Genomic DNA, 17,343 nt, shown 5'->3' with positions numbered 1-17,343 from the left:
CCTACAGATTGCAATACACAAAGGGGATTGAATAGCACGAGGATGCCCTGCGATCTGCGGAATTATTTTACGAAGCACAGGTAACGTGATTGCACATTTCAGGAGAAAACACGTGCATACGGGTCTGCTTGCCTCTCCCAGTTCACCCTTATGGTATTCGAACCGTCATAGCCTCATTGTCGCAGGCACGCCGATTGTTGTCCATTTAAATGCGAATTAGCCTATTAGTCACCTCTATTTCGTAACCTGAAGGGCTTGCGGAGCATCCTCGTCCTTGGAATGACATGAACAACCTGAAAGGGCGCCCCAGACGCCCTTCTTGATCCCATTTCCCGTACCACCTAATGACACCAGCTTGGCACTCTTCGAGCATCCGTGCTGAATCTTACAAGAGTCTTACCGCTGCGGTTCGAAGATCGCCGGTGAAGGTCGTCTTCCCTTGTGGCAGATTCATCTGAGCTGGTTTGCTGTCTGTAAGTATAGGTAGCTTCATGCAATCGTCCCAGGAATTCGGAAGCGATGCTGATGCACACAGGTCCGGAAAAGCCATGGATCAATTCAAAGCTACCAAGCCTCCGTTCCTAGCATAACTCATATCGCAGACGCATGCAACCGAACCGTTAAACTCGATGCATACTAGACCAGAGAATTCAAGGGGGAAACCCAGGTCGGGCCTGCTTTTGCGGGTTAGTCGATGACCAGGACTCATTTGAAGGTCTCATGGCACCCTCATCCCTCGTTCATACCAACGGCAAGCATCTGGGAGTTCTTGGGAATTATGGCGTGCAAATTTGAGACTTTCCCCAGTCGACCAGCTGAGGCAAACAGCTGATGCCTTGATGAAACCATTGAAGCAGAATGATTCTGACTTGGAAGGTACCCCTTAAAAGAATGCCACACCTGAACAACATTGCGTGGTTTGCTGGGGACAATATGAAAGCATACCTGGTGGATATAACCTGGTACCAGATCTCGGCCATCGAATGGAGCTTGCCAGAGCAAGTGGTTGAATTCCAGCGTCTGCAGCAACAATGACACCTGGATTTTGCCCTGGTTACGTGCCTCAGGGGCATTGTTGCAGAGCACATAGCGCACTCGAAGTCTTTTCTCTGTTATCCTCGTCCGTCTTTACATCGCGCATTCCAGTCGAGTCTCTCTCAGTTTCTCACATTGCCTGCGTTTTGGATAAGGTCACTATCGCGTACATTGGTCGTCAGGTACGTCTTCTGCCGTCCTCGCATCAAGTCGCTAATCTATATTGAAGTGAGCATATAACCTGGTCGAGAGGCGGAATGAGCAGCTAGGTGGTTGCTTCTGATGCAATATTTCCGCATATTGGTCAGTGACCATATTGGGAGTCTCACCGTGGGCCGTGGCGTGTACAACCACTGTGGGTCTTCTGTCCATTTCTTGACCCAGAGCGACCCGGTGAAGCGATGGTACCGAAATGGCACCAGTTTCTCGTACATGTTTGGTCCAGATCAATAAGATGCTGCCGTTGACATTGTATTCAGGGATAATTTCGCCGGTTACCTGACAGGATTTCGTTGTTCCGGTCAAGTGACGGCTCGTGCCGGGGGGGTGCCTCCATGTGATATATCTTTCGGCGAAGTATATAAGGTGCCCATCTGCCACGCTTTGTTGTTTGATCGAATTCCTTCAATAGTGCGGCATGTCAGCATGCAGCGGCCTCCGTGTCCGTTGATTCCAGTGCTTTTTAGTGTCTGTCAGCAATGATGTTTTGCCCCAGATCCGACAAACCAGTCGTCCAGCTCTTATCATGACTTCGTGGCAAATTAGTCATGTGTACTTCCACGTGCCCACCCTAGTTATTACTCCTCATTCGGGTTATACTCGGGAGTTGATTACACCATACGCCGTCAACAGTCAAGCAACCGAAATGGCCATGCTAGCTCGATTCTTGGACGAGGCGTCCACCCTAGTGGAGGTCAGATCAACCGCAGGGGTTGCACTGCCTTGATCCGTTCAAAAGGGGGACATGAGCCAACGATTGGCTTTTGAGGCGATAACAAACTGTTGGCAACATGCAATCCAGCGTGTCAAGTCGTTGCCTTGTTTGTTAAGGAGAATCGAAGTACAAAAGGCGCTAGATGTCCGGTCAGCTGGGCCCGTGGCGAGGGGTTTGGAGGCCGCTTTTTTACGCACCATGCTAGCCCTCAGGTATGCCCTCCTCCTCCGTAGCCAGATCCATGCTCATTTTTTCTTCCAAAGGGCCGAAAAACTTATATCACTGCAATTTATGTGCTTTGCGATGTGCAATCGCTTAGCTGTCCGTACGACCCGGTAGAATGGTCGACTTCCGCATCTGGAATCGAAGGCGCGGAACGACATGAACGAGGGGTACTTCAGTGAAAGTACCTTGCCCAAGACACGTGCAGCGCACCGGCGGGCGAACGGGCAAGCCGAACTCGAAATCACCCGTTGCCTTGCTCACCTCCGCGGCCGACACCATGAGAACGCCCCACCTATATACTTGGCTGGCCACCCACGCTGGATTTTGAGCCGCATCTCTCCAAAATCTAACGGCTCAGGAAATGGCCCGTCACGTGACTGGACTTCCACTTCGGTGTCAACTCTGCGGCTCCTGTCCTGGACAAAGGCGCTAGGGAACCTCCATTACCCATGAGCTGTCCCATGGACATAGTACGATTGTTCAACTTCCTTTACACGGAATCAAGAACCACCGAAGAGCCTCGTGGTCGTTCAGGATGCCACGTCTTTGACCAGTTTATGGTCGGCATCCGAGGAGCATTTCGTCCGATGCGCTGGTGCGGAGTCATCTATGACAGCTCTTGGAATGCCTGTCCGCTTCGTTGGCGACGCAAGACTGGATGAGATGACGGAGCTACTGCGAGTGAGTTTGCCCGTATGACCTCCCGATGCTGGTCATAGCATCAATCTCGGCGTGCAGACATATGCTGCAATCAAGCGCTAAACTGGATGCGGGGTTTCCAAATAAACCTCGCGATGGTTTGGAGGGTTCCATTGGATCTAACGGCTCCCTTTTTCGCATCGGAACAGCAACTTGCGGAATTCCGGCAAGAACAGGACCACAATCCGCGACCCACCCACGAATACGACATGGTTGCCCCAGACCCTGAGGTTCTGATGGGAAGACGAATAGCCGCAGGTAGATATTTACGTATAGCCTTGTTTCGTGCTCGGCAAGAGCGATTCGTTTCCTTATCACTGCTGTGCCGCCGTCACACTTTGCCTTCACAGCTCCTTTCCTCGATCTCAAATAACTTCGGCTGCTCCTCTGCGCAATCGAGAAGGACTTTCTTAGCAATATTCCTTTATCAGTGTTCTGCCCTTTGAATCGTCTCATACTATGAGATGACGGCCAAGGGCGATTGAAGCTACTGCGTCGCCCTTTGGCAACTTGCCCCCCGTTTTACCTTTCAGAGTCGCAATCCAAGTTCTCGGCGCATTATGGCTACAGGCAATGGAGCACCTGGAGTAAGATCGTCTGCAACGGTACTTTATCGATGCTGACCTAGTTGTAGCCTCCGTTTGCGTTCCAGATATATGAGCTTAATGACGTGCGAGATCCACAATACCAGCATACACGCTACGGAACGGGAGCCTGGATTCCTCCTCAAACATTTCGTGATAATGACTGGGAACTGATATTCGACGAACATTCGTTTTTCTATTTTGATGGCAGCACAGTTCATTTGTATCCACCCGGCTCCTTCCCTATGGATGCGATTCACAACGCTGGTGAGGTATCCGTCTACCATAACGAGGGGCAGATATATGGATGCGGCGAGGACGTTACTGAACCGCCCACCCCAGAGCCTCATGAACCCCCGTTGGAAGTGATGGATATTGGTTGGAAGTGCCTGGCATTTGTGCACGAGAATGATCAATCATACGTGTCACGCGCCGTCTTCCATGAAGGAGGTGTCCCGAGGTTGACGCTCCTTCGACCAAGTCAGGTATGGGCAAAGGAGCTTCTCCCTTGCATTTACCGCCCCCACCATGTCCATGATGATAGCCCTCAGAATTCTGGCCTTGGCGGTCTGAAGGGGGAAGTGGCCATACTCATTGCACTGATTGCCTTGTCCGTCCCAAACGGGAATATTCATCTTGCATTATTTAATTGCATGAGAGGTCTGACCTGGACGAGCCATGGGCTTCCAAGAGATGAAGGGTGTAAGCAACCGCCCAAAGTGAGCTTGAATCAAAGTCCTTCTAATGCTGTGCAGGGACATCGCGCCGCGGCATTCTCGTCAAAGTATTCACTCTTTCGGAGGACACGACTCCGCTCCGACTTTTCGAGGATGGAACCGTCGCAGAAGGGAAAATTTTCCATTGACTTGTGCCCTACCATACTACGTTCTTTACGTTATTCATTGCCCACAATACGTGCTGAGCAGACCAGCTAACTTTGGCGCGGCTATGAGGAACACAGGGGGATCGAAACACCTGGAATGATCATGGCTCCTACACAGATATCCTTGAATGCATTGCTTTACCGACATTGTAGCATCTCATTATTGGCATGGCTCATATATGCTAAGAAAGTCGCTCTATAGCCTCATTCCATGATGCAAATGCCAAATTAAGTTGTTTGAGTGCCCCAGGGATTTGTAGGCTCGATCGCCCTTAGATAGATGCCCGCATCGGCCAAACCAATCAGAAAACCCCGTCTACTGTACATCTGGTAGTCGCACCGCGATATCGCCAGACTGGGTGATGTATCGGACCCAAGGCAACGAGGGGTATTGTAACTGATAGTACCAAGGTCAGTAAAAGGACTTTTCGTAGGCGGATTTGAGGTCAATTTAGAGTTGGATGGGTGGGTATAGGTGTCGCAGGCGACCTTAGCGCTCATGTCCCGGGCAAGATGGGACGCTTAGTAGTTCCAGTGCATCGTGACGAACGCCCTGGAACTGTCGCCCTGGTCATCGGCCCGGTCCCGGCGTGAGGCCGCACACAATGCAGCAAGGCAACATCGTCGCACCAATCAAACCCACAATTCCACCACAACGCCAACAGCGAACAGCGCAACATACCTTGGGCTCATTAATCTTCAGGTACCGCACCTGAATTCCGCTAGTCGTAAAGTATGGGATCTCAAACTTGACGGAAATGGGTCGCTTCCCTTTGCCGCCAGAGACCCCACCCATGCTTCCACCGAAGCCACCCATCATGCCCCCGCCTTTTTCGTCGTCGCCCCGTACGGATGGGAGACCGAGCTCGGCTCGCATGAGGAACTCCTTGCCACCGCCAAATTGCTTAATTTTCCAGACTATTGACGAGGTCTCGGGCGCGTAGTGGACGGTGCCGATGTTGGTGCGGAAGCGCGGCGTATCGGCGTCATCGGGAACAGGTATTGAAATGCTGACGTTGTTGGCGGTGCTTCGTCGCTTGAATTGGGCTTTCGCCTGCAAGTAGAGAGTTCAGTTAGCGTCTCGACCTTTGAAATATTGGACTCGATGCCATCAAACCTTCAACATGTATTCTATGCGACTTCCAGAGTGGCTCTCGACCACGCATTCCACCCAAATGAGGGGTTTGACTTGGGTGTTAAGCCGGTAGCTCATCAGCTCGAATTCGCCATCGGGCGGGATAAAGCTGATTGTTCGATCGTTTTCGAATCTACTCAACCGTACGCATTGGTGGAACTTGACGTCCTCCATTTCAACAGCTTTCCCTCTTGTTGCTCTTCCTGTTGTTTCGAACATGACCTTGTCGTTCAATCCGAGCCGTAGCTCCGGCATTCCCGACAGGTAGCACTTCATCTTGACGGCGCCAAGGATTTCCGAGCGCAGGACATTGCCGTTTGACGACACGAGAAGGTTGAGTGACTCGATGACGTCGAGGAAAACTTCGTTCTTTCGGTATCGAATACCCTCGCTTCGCCAACTGACGGCATTTGTGACTGCGATTGGAGGCCTAGCCTGGATCTCAAGCTTATGTGATTCTTGTGTGATGTACCTAGAATAGCAAGTTAGGATGTTATTCGTGGCAGCATTTTTAGCCAGTATCTGTGCCAGTCCTTACTCTTGTAATATCTTCGTCTCCGTGATCTGCGGATGGCCGAAGTCCATCATCTCGTCCAGCAGTTCGTAGATAATGACAAAGTTGTCCCGTATACTCTCCTCCTCCAGCTCCTTGAAGTACTCCGTGAATACCTCAACAACTTTATGAAGGAAGAGAAGGAGCTCGGCGGCATTGCTGTTGCGTTTTGTGAGAGCGAGGAGGTAAAGGTTGTTGTGGCGGATGTATAGGTACTAGAACCCATGGATGGTAAGCTCAAGCCAACGTATGTTAAGCATGTGAACTGGTCACAGAAGCACATACATTGATCCCATCATCCGAAAAACATGGAGGCACTGCGGAGCTCTCTTCTTCGGCCTCTGAAAGGAGAATGGGGAACTTCTCGACGGCAGACATTGGAATGTCGCCTCTGTAGTTCCTCGCCAAAAGGGTCTACCACCTTGTCAGCCTTCGCGCGCAATCGCCTCGAATACGGCGAGCTTACCTTGCCCTTCAGGTCGAGGAAGAATAGCGCAGAAGCCATTGTTGTATGCGTGCAATCGATGAACAGTTGCAGCAATTGGGTCGTGTGGAGTTTGTTAACTGAGCATGTCGGGAGATCAGGGCGGGGTTGGCTCTTGGAGAGATATTATGGCCTGCCGATATCAACTTCAAACAATTACTCAGGGAAATGGGCGCACGGAGGTCGTCCAACAGTAAAGTCTAGAATTCAAGGTTCCATCTCTCACTCATGACTTCCTGGGCGATGACAGTGGCTGTGACAGTGGCATGTTGCTATTTGTACATTGCCCAAATGAGTTCCACATTTCCGCTAGTCGGGATGTACGAACAACATGAACCCTCTCGTCCATAAAGCATTTTTTCTTTCCGCTTGACTTCAACTTTCTTTCGATAACAACCGCGTCCATTTTAGACAGTACTTTTCAGCAGCCGTACATCCAGCATTTTGCTGGCTTGTATTTGGCATTTCATTGCTGTTTTGTGATTCAGCGACGCGTAGAAGAAGTTCATAGGATCCCATAAGAACTGGCCACGCACTCAAGATTGTTTGGTCGGTGTCAGAGGGATCCAACATCCCAAGTATTCATAAGCACGAGTGATAGCTAGGCTTCATCACAGAGCATTCAAGTAGGTCTTGTTCCAGCCTCTTCATGATCTATTGCGTTCTGTAGAATTTTCCGGGTCACCCCGCCCGCTATTCCCTCCGTCCCCCCACTTCTCTGTTCAATGCTTCTCTCGGATTGGCAGCGAGACGCCGCCCGATTCGTCCGTCTCCTTCTTTTTCTCGTTCTCGGCATTGTTGGCGTTCGCTTTCGAACGGATGGGCGTGCTCCTATAGAGCCGGGCATAGACCCGCTTCTGGGCATCCTTATGAGCCTGGTCAGCCAGCTATGTCAGTGGAGGCGCAACAAGTAAGGCAATATTGCATACCAAGCATCTGAGACTTTGATCTGCCCTTTCACAATGTTTCCTTCCTGGATCGATTTCAACGTGTTGTGGTCCTTCTTGGTCTTGGAAACTACTCTCGTGTCGTGCGAAATATCTCCAACACGTCGATTTACTTCAGTCTCGGGAGAGGAAGTTTTTCTCTCAGAGCACGCATGTACTATCCTCCCCTTGATGGCATCTTTGATAGGGACTGGTTCTGGTTCTCTGCCATGGCGGTTCTCATGCAGTGATTGATAAAAGACGCATGAAAATGCTCGTAGGTCAGGTCGTTGGCCGCCAAATATGCTACGATCCCTCCCCAGTCGGCGCGATCCGCCAGCTTGAAACATTGTCCTGGCATCTTATCTATCATTTTACCGTAGAATCGGCGGCTCGCTGGTTGCTTGTTATCTATGTGTACAAGAAGAATGGTTGGGTTCTTGCTATCTGTGTGTACAAGACGAGCGGTTGGTTTCTCGCTCTCTGTGTGTTGGTTTCCTGCTATGTGTGTGTACAAGAAAGGCGGGTGGTGGCAGGTCGAACCGACTTCGGGTCTTAAGCGCACACCTCTGGATTTATTCCATTCACCTTTCAAACGCTGCGCTCGTCATTGATCTTGTTCCAGAACAAATTTGTTCTACAAACGAAGGTAGCCTTCCTTTTCCTTGTGACTGTTGCAGTGCTCCCCCGGCCGTGAAGATATATTGGGCATTGGCCACCGATGAAATTTTAGCATCGAAGCATACCCCGGGATTTGAAATCGGTTTTATGCTCCTTTTAATTAGGCAATTGATCTGAGTCTCCGTCTACACACTTATGATTGAGGAGGACTTTGTCGGTTCCGTGCTGTCAAACTCATCTTCCCTAAACGACCCTGAAGCATTCCCCCAGTGCTTCAAAATCTCCTGTTACCTGTTTCATTCTTTATTCGCCTCTATAGAGCGATCAAGATATGATGTACATTGCATTCGTCTTAGTGTACGAGATTGGTGTATCTCAACCATTATGTAGGCTGACGGAGTATCAGGAGCATTATATCATCAATTTCATCTACCCTGATAACCCTTGAACCAGTACTATAACTAGTCTTTCCATAATCTAGAGAAATTACATCATAGTTCGTAGGTAAAGCAATAATAGCTATAACTTTTCTAACTCAAAGGCTATTCTATATCATGAGACTTGTCTAACCGATTGATAAAGGAAATGAAAAGGAACGGCTGAAGCAAGGATTGAACCCAGGACTAATAAATGGCAAAATCCAAAGGCGCCGCCTGCCATTGGGAAACCTCTCATTTCACTACATTCCAGTCGAGGGGCAGCAGCTAGCCATTGCTAGGGGTGACACACTACCAAACCTACTGGACAGCAGATATCATCAAGGTTTGTTGGAACTGGGGAATACGTTGAGTATACTGGCGAGCGCAACACGACACGTGTAGTGTTATTAACGCTCTATGAAATCTATTAAGAAGGCATTTCGCTCTCACTTGCACCACTCCACCATCCCGTTGGAAACCCCTCTGCTTAAATGAATTATATACTGCATAATTAAATCATCAGGTTAGGGAGGGTAATTCACCTCCTAACACATGCCTACTCAACTGCATGTAATGGAGCCCTGCAACCCCATCACACATCTGCCTACAACACACATCTACCCACGTTCGAAACCCGTCCTCTCCATTGTATATTTATAGGACACTTGCTGTGGATGGCAGCGGCCCTTTGAGAGCAAAGTTCATGTCTACCCCTATCCACCTGGGGTACTCAGTGAGTTCAGTCAAGGGGCCGACCCATCAGCAATCCCTTCAACTGGCTTCTCTCGAGGATTGATGATGCGCCTCTAGTATCTCATATAAGGCTTGCGCTGTGTTCTTATGCCTACCGTACACTGCGATGAGTTCCTCTAACATGGATGGGAATGATGATAAGAGAATCTAGTGACAGAGGCAATTGTTGGGCAGCATGACACACGGTGAGACTTCATTTACGCTGGCTGTGTGGCATGCAACATGACTGTATTGCTCTACGGGAGGACATGTATCATCTCTATCGTTTCCCACATAATGCGATTGCTATCCCCATGACTGGCCGAAAACACAGCTGCCCACAAACCCTGCTCCGAGAGAGAGCTTTATGGGAATGGGACGCTGACTCAAATTCCATCAGTGACACCCTGAAAGACGGTTAGCATGTAATGGGCGAGAACAGAGCCGTCTATGACTTACGAAGATGTACGCTAGCTCCCGTCTTCCGAGCCGTGGAATCTTGCTCGCTGCTCTCTCATCCAGCGCGGCGTTGATTTGTTCCCTCTTCTGCTCCTGCACCTCGATGATGCGGTCCTCTACGGACTCCTGCACCAGGAGTCGGTGGACATGAACCACCCGCCTCTGCCCAATCCGATGGGCACGGTCGATGGCCTGCTCCTCGATGAACGGGTTCCAGAACGGATCGAGAATGATGACTTGACTGGCCCGCGTCAGGTTGAGCCCGGCATTACCAGCCTTGAGCGAGACGAGGATGACGTTGCAATCGTCCCGTCGCATAAATTTGGAAATGGTAGTCGCTCGCTCCGTGGAGGTCATCCCTCCATCATATCGCAGGTATCGGTAGCCGTGATCCTTGAGGGGGATCTCCAACAGGTCGAGAAGACTCGTCCACTGAGAGAAGATAATCGTCTTCTCCGTGGGGTCTTTCTGGTAGGTTTCCGTCAAGATCTCCAGCGTCTTCTCGATTTTGGAGCTGGTCCGCCACATCTTGCGAAGCCGGCGGATGTACTTCGACTTGGCTCGTGCGTTGCGGCGGGATTCCTTGGCAAGCTCTCCGAGCGTCATGTCCCTGAGCTTCTTCTTCGAAGCCCTCGACTTTCCCTTCTTCTTGCTCTTTCCCTTATTTTTGCGCCCTTTCGCTTCCTCGTCAATATCTCCGTCATCTTCGTCGTCAGGCACGATGAACCCGTCCAAGCTGTTCGTCCCCGACTCATCATCGCTCTCATCAGAGTCGTCATCGTCTGAACCAATCGGCGCAGCGGTGTCTTGAGGAGGTTCTTCCGGCATATACTCCTTCAGGAAGGCGCCGTAGTCTGTCACTTGTTTCGGATTGAAGCTGATTCTACATTGTGGACACAGTACGTTCACATCCTCATCATCCGTGCTGTTGGAATCTGCGACGAACTTCGAGAGACAATCGGAACACATTTCATGGCCACACGGGACAAGAAGAGCTGGGTTGCGCGTCGCATCTAGACAGATTGGACTTTTCATCTGGTTAGTGTCATGTCTCGCATTGCTATCAGGGGTAGTACACACCAAATGAAGTTGCCGTTAGAATTTTTTACTCGCTGAACTGCTTCTGGTGTCAACTTCGCCGCGAATGTCGCCAAGTCTTCCTCCGAGAGATCGGTGGCAGGCTCGAAACTCAAGTCCTTAATCAACAGCGGGTGGCAGCAGGCTTGACGCAACCTCAAGAGCAAGACCAGGATGGCCATATAATTGGACTCCACCTCGCCTCGGTCCATATAGCCCTGAAATTTTTCCTTGTTATGCGTCTCCACATTCTTGTAGAACTCCTTTTCATCATCTCGGAACACAAAGTGGTCGGTATGGATCACCCGGTCCGGGAGGGTCTCGTCGATCGGCCTTCCATCAATCTTGGTCTTTTTGGTCCTTCTCAACAGCATGGCTCGGAGGACGGCTTGAAATCGTTCCATGACAGTGCTGTCCCAATTTCCCAACTGCAGCTTGGAGTGAAAGGCAAGTTTAAAGCTATTCCACTGGTCATAGGGAGGAATTCGCAGAAACCGAATCAAGCTGTATGCCTCGGAGACCCGGTTCATCATTGGAGTTCCAGTGACGCAGAAACGATACCGTGCGCGAAGCTCCGAGGCGGCAATTGACGCCTTCGTATCTTTATTCTTGATATTTTGCGCTTCGTCCAGAACAATTCGATACCATTTGCAGTTAGGACCCATCAGGACTGGGGTGGCCTGGGGGGTAAGCTTCACTCGTGGGTTGTTTTCGAGGGCCTTTTGCCGTAGCAGCAACCGCTTCCGGTCTTCGGTCAATTGGCCGTAGGTGGTCAGCACAACATCATAGGACCGAAGAGTTTCGAAACTCTTCGCACGACTTTGACCATGGTGGATGAAGATACTAAGCCGAAACCGACGTTTGACGAGACGCTCGATTTCACCTTTCCATTGCTCTAGCAGGGCGACAGGCGCCACGATAAGATTGGTCTTCTGTGCTGGATCATCCGAGGGTCGGGTCACCATGAGAGCGATGATTTGAATCGTTTTCCCCAAACCCATGTCATCAGCAAGGATCCCGCCTTTATTCGAACCCGTTTCCATTTTCCTCAGCCAGAATAACCCGATCTTCTGGTGTTCGTAGAGCGTGCAGTCCATCTCCCTCGGGGTCTGATCTCGATCATGAATAGGAACATCATCAATCGACTCGATGTTTCCCATGAGGCTTTGGAGATGCTTCTGCTCTTCTGCAGAATTGACCTGCGCGGCTCCGTAGAGGTCATCGTGAATCTCGCGCTGCCAAGGGAGCATGCCGCGGCCATAAGGATCGTAGTCTGGTGGAGGCCATGGTGGGTCGTTACGAGAGCTTGAAGCTGCATTCGGATATTGCGCCCAGGGATTCTCTTGCTTTAAGGAGGGTGCTCGATTCACAAGGGTGTGTATCGCATCCGAGGGATTCATGAATCCTCCGGATGTACGGATAAACGGGGTGTCTTGTGGGGGTGGTGGAGGGGGGTAAACGTTGAGATATGTGTTGCGATCCGTCTGCCCTTGCCTATTAGGAAGCTCCATAAGATCGGTGAAGGGGTCATCAAAGGAGCGAGGCGGAGGGCGAGCCCAATCTTGTATGGCCATATGAGGACCCGGGGTTGTGGTTGCGCCTGGATGAGAGTCCCCGCCATTCCTCGCCCTGATATCCTCCGATTGTAGACTTTTTGCAAACTCCTCATCAAGCCGTCTTTGAAGCCTACCTTTCTCCGCAGACTCGAAGCGGTCTCGTTGCCGCTGCAGTGCCCGCTGGCTGCCTGGAGTTCCAGGTTGTCGAAGACCAGGAATAGACCCCAACGAATCTACCGAAGTCGGCGAATTCGCTCCTGAGCTACCTCCAGACGTTCTTCTTGATTTCGAGACCGGGTAGGCACCGGGTATAGAGCGGTCGTCGTCATCTAGCGAGCGTTTCCTGGATGTTTGCTCTGTGCTGGGCGGGTGTGGCGATGCAGTGGCCCGAGGATTGCCTACTTGAGGTGGAATTAGTTAAAACAATGCGCATTATCTTGCATTTAGACTTACTTTCTGCATCTTGGTTCTCTGTTTCGGATAGCAAATTCAACAGCTCTTGTCGTTCTTTCTCGTATTTCCACTGGAGTCGGTCGTAATCGATTGATCCCGATTCGAGCGATTCGAGAAGGCTATCCAGCAGGATGATTTCATCCTCAATATCTTCGACAGATGGATTTGGACCTAAAGAACTTGCCATGCTACTGGGTAACGAACGTGTCGATATTTGGTAAGTTAGTGCTGTTGTCGCATGGAGTGGAGTGTCGACGCGGATGTGGATCAAATGGCGGAGTTATCATTTATCGACAATGAACCGCCACAGTGGGTCTTCCATTGTCGGAGTGTCGGCCGTCGCGTCGCAGCACCTGAAACTCTTCGGCTGACGACAGGAGCTGAACGCGCCTATTTCAACGCGAAGTCACGTGCATCTCTCCCACCATCTCATTCTCATGATTCTCATCCATCCGGATTATCAATTTAGCTCACTCGGGAGGGCGAACTATACGTCTATACCTAGCCAGGAGTTCACACGGTAGTAGTAACCACAGCTAATATATTGCCTATTGGAAGGAGGATGTCTAGATCTGATAGGTGGTCTCGTTAAATCCAGAATTACGATGTGATAGGTTATACTGTCTCAAGACACATCCGATATTCCAGAACTTGACCTGTCTCACGGCCTTCATTGACACACCTCACATTGGGAGAATTTAGGTTTCGCCTGGAATTCATGACATGAATGACATTGAAGGTCCACTCTCCTTAGTCCTTGGTAGTAAAAGCCCGCTCAGCCATGCATTTTGGCTTTCTGTGCTATTTCTAGCGTCTCACTGATCGTCCAAGACATTGGCGATGAGACAGGTCACATTCCGAGCGCCCCAGGCCGAAGGGGAATTGGTAGTAGTTATCCAGGTATCCGCGCCATTCTCCCCAGCAAAGACCTGAAATTTGTCGTTGTTGAGACCGATCAGTTCCATGGTTCTCAGCGACTGGCGTGACCGGTTGCCCCTGGACATGGACATATGGATGGGTGGCACGTGACCTACCATCGCCCACCAAGGCACCAACATCACCCAATCATCTTCCGGTCGCTGTCATCATCAACCTCCTATCACTTAAGTTTCACTTCTGAGCTTCACTTGGTGCCAGATCTTTTTGATAATACCGACTAGTAACACTATAAGATTTCTCGTCGTTAGCTAGTTCATCATCTACGACCCCTTGCATTTCCCCGCTTTAACAAATTTAGGAGCAGTTCAGAGTGCCTTGAATTATGGCCTCATAATGCCACATACTCGGTCGAGCACAAGAGTAGACTTGAAACGGCTGAGAGAAAGCAAAGACTTTGAGGGGGAGATATCAATTGCACCCACCCACCAACAAAGCACCAGGAAGCGCAGAAAGAAGGTCTCTGCTAAGGTCCAGTTGTCGGATAATAGCGATAACGAGTATCCAGTCGAAAGGATTCTTGCCGAAAGCGACAGATGTTATCTGGTTCAGTGGGAGCCGACGTGGGAACCAAAACGCAACGTGAATGATAAGCTGCGGGAGCTTTGGGAAGCTGAAAATTCAAAAGAGAAAGGAATCCATTCACTTGAGTCGGCCCAAGTGAATCCGAGTCATTCACAAACCTCCCAATTTATCAGGTCATTGGCCACACAACTCGTCAACTCTTCTAACGGGATCGGAAAATCTTCACAACTTTCTGCGGATTCATACATTCCTCTTACTCAAGGATCGAAAGAACTTTCTCAGCCATCTCAATACAGCTCGCGGCTCGTTGCAGAAGAGGACGAAGCTATATATTTGGGCAGTGGAGAAAACTCGGAAGTTCGAACTCCACGCAGCGTTTCTCCTATTCAATTCCCGGACCCAGGTTACCTTACCCACGACTTTGCGTTCACTCAACCTAGCGCTCGGAAAAATCCGTCTCGAGATTGCATCAGTGAATCATCGCAGGAGTCGTATCATAGCCAGTCTACGATAGATTCGATCAGTATCCAGGATAGCAGGGAGTGGCAAGCGTTGAACCACCTTGTCCCGAGTCTGAACGACCAGTCTTCGAGCCAACTTGAGCGCACAAGCGATCTACTGCCAACAGAGGTGGCGACCGACACCGAACGAGGGCATTTCATTGCAAACGAAACTCGCTGGTCGAGCGGAAAAGAGCACCAAGCAGACGATTCCACCATGTCTTCCGGATCCCTTCGGCCACCCCCCACGGACACTCCAGGACGGTCTCCGTCGGCGATACCTCCAACAGATGAGCACCAGGTCGATACATCCGGCAAGCAGTTGCAGGACCAAAGGGTCGCTGACACCCCAACCCCGGAGCAATCTGTGGATCATGGTCTCGCTATTGAGCAAGAGTCTTCCGAGCCGACTTTGAGAAGAGTCAATGACCTGCACAAGTACGTCCTACTTCAAATCGGGGGCGCCCCGAAGGACACGTACCGAAAGTATTTCCGAGACCGTATCAATGACATCGAATCCAACTTGTATGCGGACCCCAAGGCCCCCGAGCAACGACAAAAGCTGGAAAATTTCTTCGGTCGAATCGTGGAAGACTGCAAGAAGATCGCATTTCACGACGACCTCTTCGAAAACACGCACGCGCAGCGAAACCTCACCGATGGGACCACCAATTCCGTAGCCCTGGCATCGTTCTATAGGGCCACGTCTACCAAGATTGGGTTTCTGGCCTTGTTCCTGGCCGAAGTTGCCAGCCGAGAGATTTCGATGCATTTTGGGATCGTAGCGAGCCCCGATCATCCCCTTGCGATGGTTCGCCTCCTTTTGGACGCCGCGCCCGAAATGTTGGGCAATCAAAGCGTCGCATTTTGTATCGCTGGCGAACCGCGACCACCCAATTTCGACGCCGCTCCCATCCGCATTACCATCTTTGATGCCCGAAAATATATCGCGCATATATCGGGGAGCTTACGATTTGTCCTCTGCCTCGGCTATGAGCTTGAGGCCGAGTACAAGGCCATCACGCAAATTCTGAACTTGTCCAAACAGATTGGTTCACAACTCTTCGCCGTCTCTCTGCTCATCTCCCAAAGTGTGGACCATCTTGAGCACTGCTTGCCGGACGGCTATGGCAAATTGGATAGTCTCAAGTCTCTCGTGCGAGCTGCTATCCATTATTCATATGCAGTAGGGGAGCTGCCTCGCGGTTGGGGAGGGGACGATGTCGTCATCGAGCGGTTGTTGGACTTCATCGAAACAAGTGATCAGGCTTCCACCGAAGTCTCCGGAGTCGAGGACGCTGAGTGGCCCTTCCCGGAAAATGATGCTGTCAAGATCTTGAAATCAACTCAAGAAGTGCAGGATGATGTTGAAATGGTGAGTCCGGACCCTGCGAAACTCATGGACTTGTCCTTTGCGCACAATGCGAGAGAATTCAATTCTAATGCTCGATTAGGCCAATGCAGTTGTACCCACCGAGCCACAAGAAAAGACGGCAGAGCACAACGACACTCGGATCAGCAATTCTGTGGTCGAGCCGTCGTCACTGGCAACCCCTCTCCCCACGAAGCCAACTATCCTCGAGTCCGAGCCTCTAGGGGCCGACCAGCTCGCGAAACGATACCAGGAACTTGAATATGCATTTGAAGTGTCTCAGGGCCAAGTTGAAGAGCTTCGGACGCTGTATGGGATTTCAAAGAAGGAGAACGCACAGTTGGCCCAAGAGAATGAGCGGCTTCAAAAGCGCATAGCCAACCTCGAGGCCAGAAATGCTAGAGATCAGGAACAGAACCAAGAATTACGACAAGCCGCTCAGCAGGCATCTAATACCGTTCTATCCTCTATCAACACCGATGCGGTCGACCGCGAAACCCTCCGCATCGCGGCTCAAGAAGCCAAGGAACAGCGCGACAGCGCAGTGAGCCGATTCCAGAGTCAGGAAGTCACGTTCAACTTCCTCCGCGACCAATACAACAACGCGAGCTCCCAAGCCTCCTTACTAAAAGATGAAAACGACGTCCTAACCGCCGAGAATGTGATCCTGAAGAAGCGCGCGGACGAGAACAGCGTCCGGATCCATGCCATCAATAAGGAACAGCAGCAGACCAGCCAACGCGAGGAGATCCACGGTCTAAAGTTCCAAATTCAGGAGCTGATGAAGACAGTGCGGAGGAGGGACGAGGAGATTACAGGGCTGCGCGGCCAGCAGAACCGCATCGTGACAAGGGCCGCGACGCCGAGGAGTCCGCGGGTGCAGGCAAATTCGGGGAGCAGGGCGGCGAGTCCAATGCCGGGAGGACTTGGTGGGCGGGTGGGTGCCTTGAGGGGAAACGATTTTGGGGCGTGAGTGGATGCGCTTGGGGACGAGGGATGGGAATTCGAGGCCCACTCGGATTTCTTTGCAGAGGGCGTCGGTTATTACCTGGCACCATTTTGTCGATTGACACAGTCCTATATCATTCCTTTGGGAATTAATGTTGGCTCATCCATCTCAGTGGATAGGCGGGGTCCGCATAATGAAGCAGCATCACCGATTACCCAGCAGTCGCCCAGATATAGGTATGTTGGGTATCAGTCAGTGGTAATTGGACCTATCTTCAGATAGCCGA

General features: G+C 50.9%; 5 protein-coding genes across 5 annotated transcripts; 2 read left to right on the top strand and 3 right to left on the bottom strand.

Moving 5' to 3' along the window:
* Positions 1–2,756: 2,756 nt before the first annotated feature.
* On the bottom strand, positions 2,757–3,535 carry P152DRAFT_297320 (uncharacterized protein). The gene has a single exon (XM_033675052.1). The coding sequence runs from the start codon at positions 3,347–3,349 to the stop codon at positions 2,867–2,869; it is 483 nt and encodes a 160-aa protein (XP_033535537.1). The 5' UTR covers positions 3,350–3,535; the 3' UTR covers positions 2,757–2,866.
* Positions 3,289–4,637, top strand: P152DRAFT_297375 (uncharacterized protein). Its single transcript, XM_033675053.1, has 3 exons — positions 3,289–3,480; positions 3,528–4,179; positions 4,233–4,637. The coding sequence occupies exons 1-3, from the start codon at positions 3,454–3,456 to the stop codon at positions 4,340–4,342; spliced, it is 789 nt and encodes a 262-aa protein (XP_033535536.1). The 5' UTR covers positions 3,289–3,453; the 3' UTR covers positions 4,343–4,637.
* On the bottom strand, positions 4,344–6,744 carry P152DRAFT_457282 (putative AP-1 adaptor complex subunit MU). Its single transcript, XM_033679195.1, has 6 exons — positions 6,515–6,744; positions 6,334–6,462; positions 6,034–6,263; positions 5,478–5,967; positions 5,043–5,414; positions 4,344–4,757 (listed from the first exon to the last, which is right to left on the bottom strand). Exons 1-6 carry the CDS (start codon positions 6,551–6,553, stop codon positions 4,677–4,679), a joined length of 1,341 nt encoding a protein of 446 aa, XP_033535535.1. The 5' UTR covers positions 6,554–6,744; the 3' UTR covers positions 4,344–4,676.
* Positions 6,745–9,463: 2,719 nt separating this feature from the next.
* On the bottom strand, positions 9,464–13,077 carry P152DRAFT_414381 (uncharacterized protein). The gene is made up of 4 exons (XM_033677025.1): positions 12,776–13,077; positions 10,770–12,723; positions 9,690–10,716; positions 9,464–9,637 (listed from the first exon to the last, which is right to left on the bottom strand). The coding sequence occupies exons 1-4, from the start codon at positions 12,960–12,962 to the stop codon at positions 9,617–9,619; spliced, it is 3,189 nt and encodes a 1,062-aa protein (XP_033535534.1). The 5' UTR covers positions 12,963–13,077; the 3' UTR covers positions 9,464–9,616.
* A 970-nt stretch (positions 13,078–14,047) lies between these two features.
* P152DRAFT_448283 (uncharacterized protein) lies at positions 14,048–17,081 on the top strand (the record flags this gene model as incomplete). The annotated part of the gene is made up of 2 exons (XM_033678046.1): positions 14,048–16,111; positions 16,191–17,081. 2 exons carry the CDS (start codon positions 14,048–14,050, stop codon positions 17,079–17,081), a joined length of 2,955 nt encoding a protein of 984 aa, XP_033535533.1.
* Positions 17,082–17,343: the final 262 nt, after the last annotated feature.

Source organism: Eremomyces bilateralis (genome assembly GCF_010015585.1).
Source record: "Eremomyces bilateralis CBS 781.70 unplaced genomic scaffold P152scaffold_6, whole genome shotgun sequence".
Classification (NCBI taxonomy): domain Eukaryota; kingdom Fungi; phylum Ascomycota; class Dothideomycetes; order Eremomycetales; family Eremomycetaceae; genus Eremomyces; species Eremomyces bilateralis.
This window is presented reverse-complemented; position numbering and strand designations above follow the sequence as displayed.

Coding starts and splice junctions, on each gene's coding strand:
- P152DRAFT_297320 (XM_033675052.1), bottom strand. CDS start 3,349: ATGAGACGATTCAAAGGGCAGAACACTGATAAAGGAATATTGCTAAGA.
- P152DRAFT_297375 (XM_033675053.1), top strand. CDS start 3,454: ATGGCTACAGGCAATGGAGCACCTGGA. Junction 3,481..3,527: donor CAGGCAATGGAGCACCTGGA/GTAAGATCGTCT, acceptor ACCTAGTTGTAG/CCTCCGTTTGCGTTCCAGAT. Junction 4,180..4,232: donor GCTTCCAAGAGATGAAGGGT/GTAAGCAACCGC, acceptor AATGCTGTGCAG/GGACATCGCGCCGCGGCATT.
- P152DRAFT_457282 (XM_033679195.1), bottom strand. CDS start 6,553: ATGGCTTCTGCGCTATTCTTCCTCGACCTGAAGGGCAAG. Junction 5,968..6,033: donor GAGACGAAGATATTACAAGA/GTAAGGACTGGC, acceptor TTGCTATTCTAG/GTACATCACACAAGAATCAC. Junction 4,758..5,042: donor TGAAGATTAATGAGCCCAAG/GTATGTTGCGCT, acceptor TGGTACTATCAG/TTACAATACCCCTCGTTGCC.
- P152DRAFT_414381 (XM_033677025.1), bottom strand. CDS start 12,962: ATGGCAAGTTCTTTAGGTCCAAATCCATCTGTCGAAGATATTGAGGAT. Junction 12,724..12,775: donor AGAGAACCAAGATGCAGAAA/GTAAGTCTAAAT, acceptor TTCCACCTCAAG/TAGGCAATCCTCGGGCCACT. Junction 10,717..10,769: donor TCTAACGGCAACTTCATTTG/GTGTGTACTACC, acceptor CCAGATGAAAAG/TCCAATCTGTCTAGATGCGA.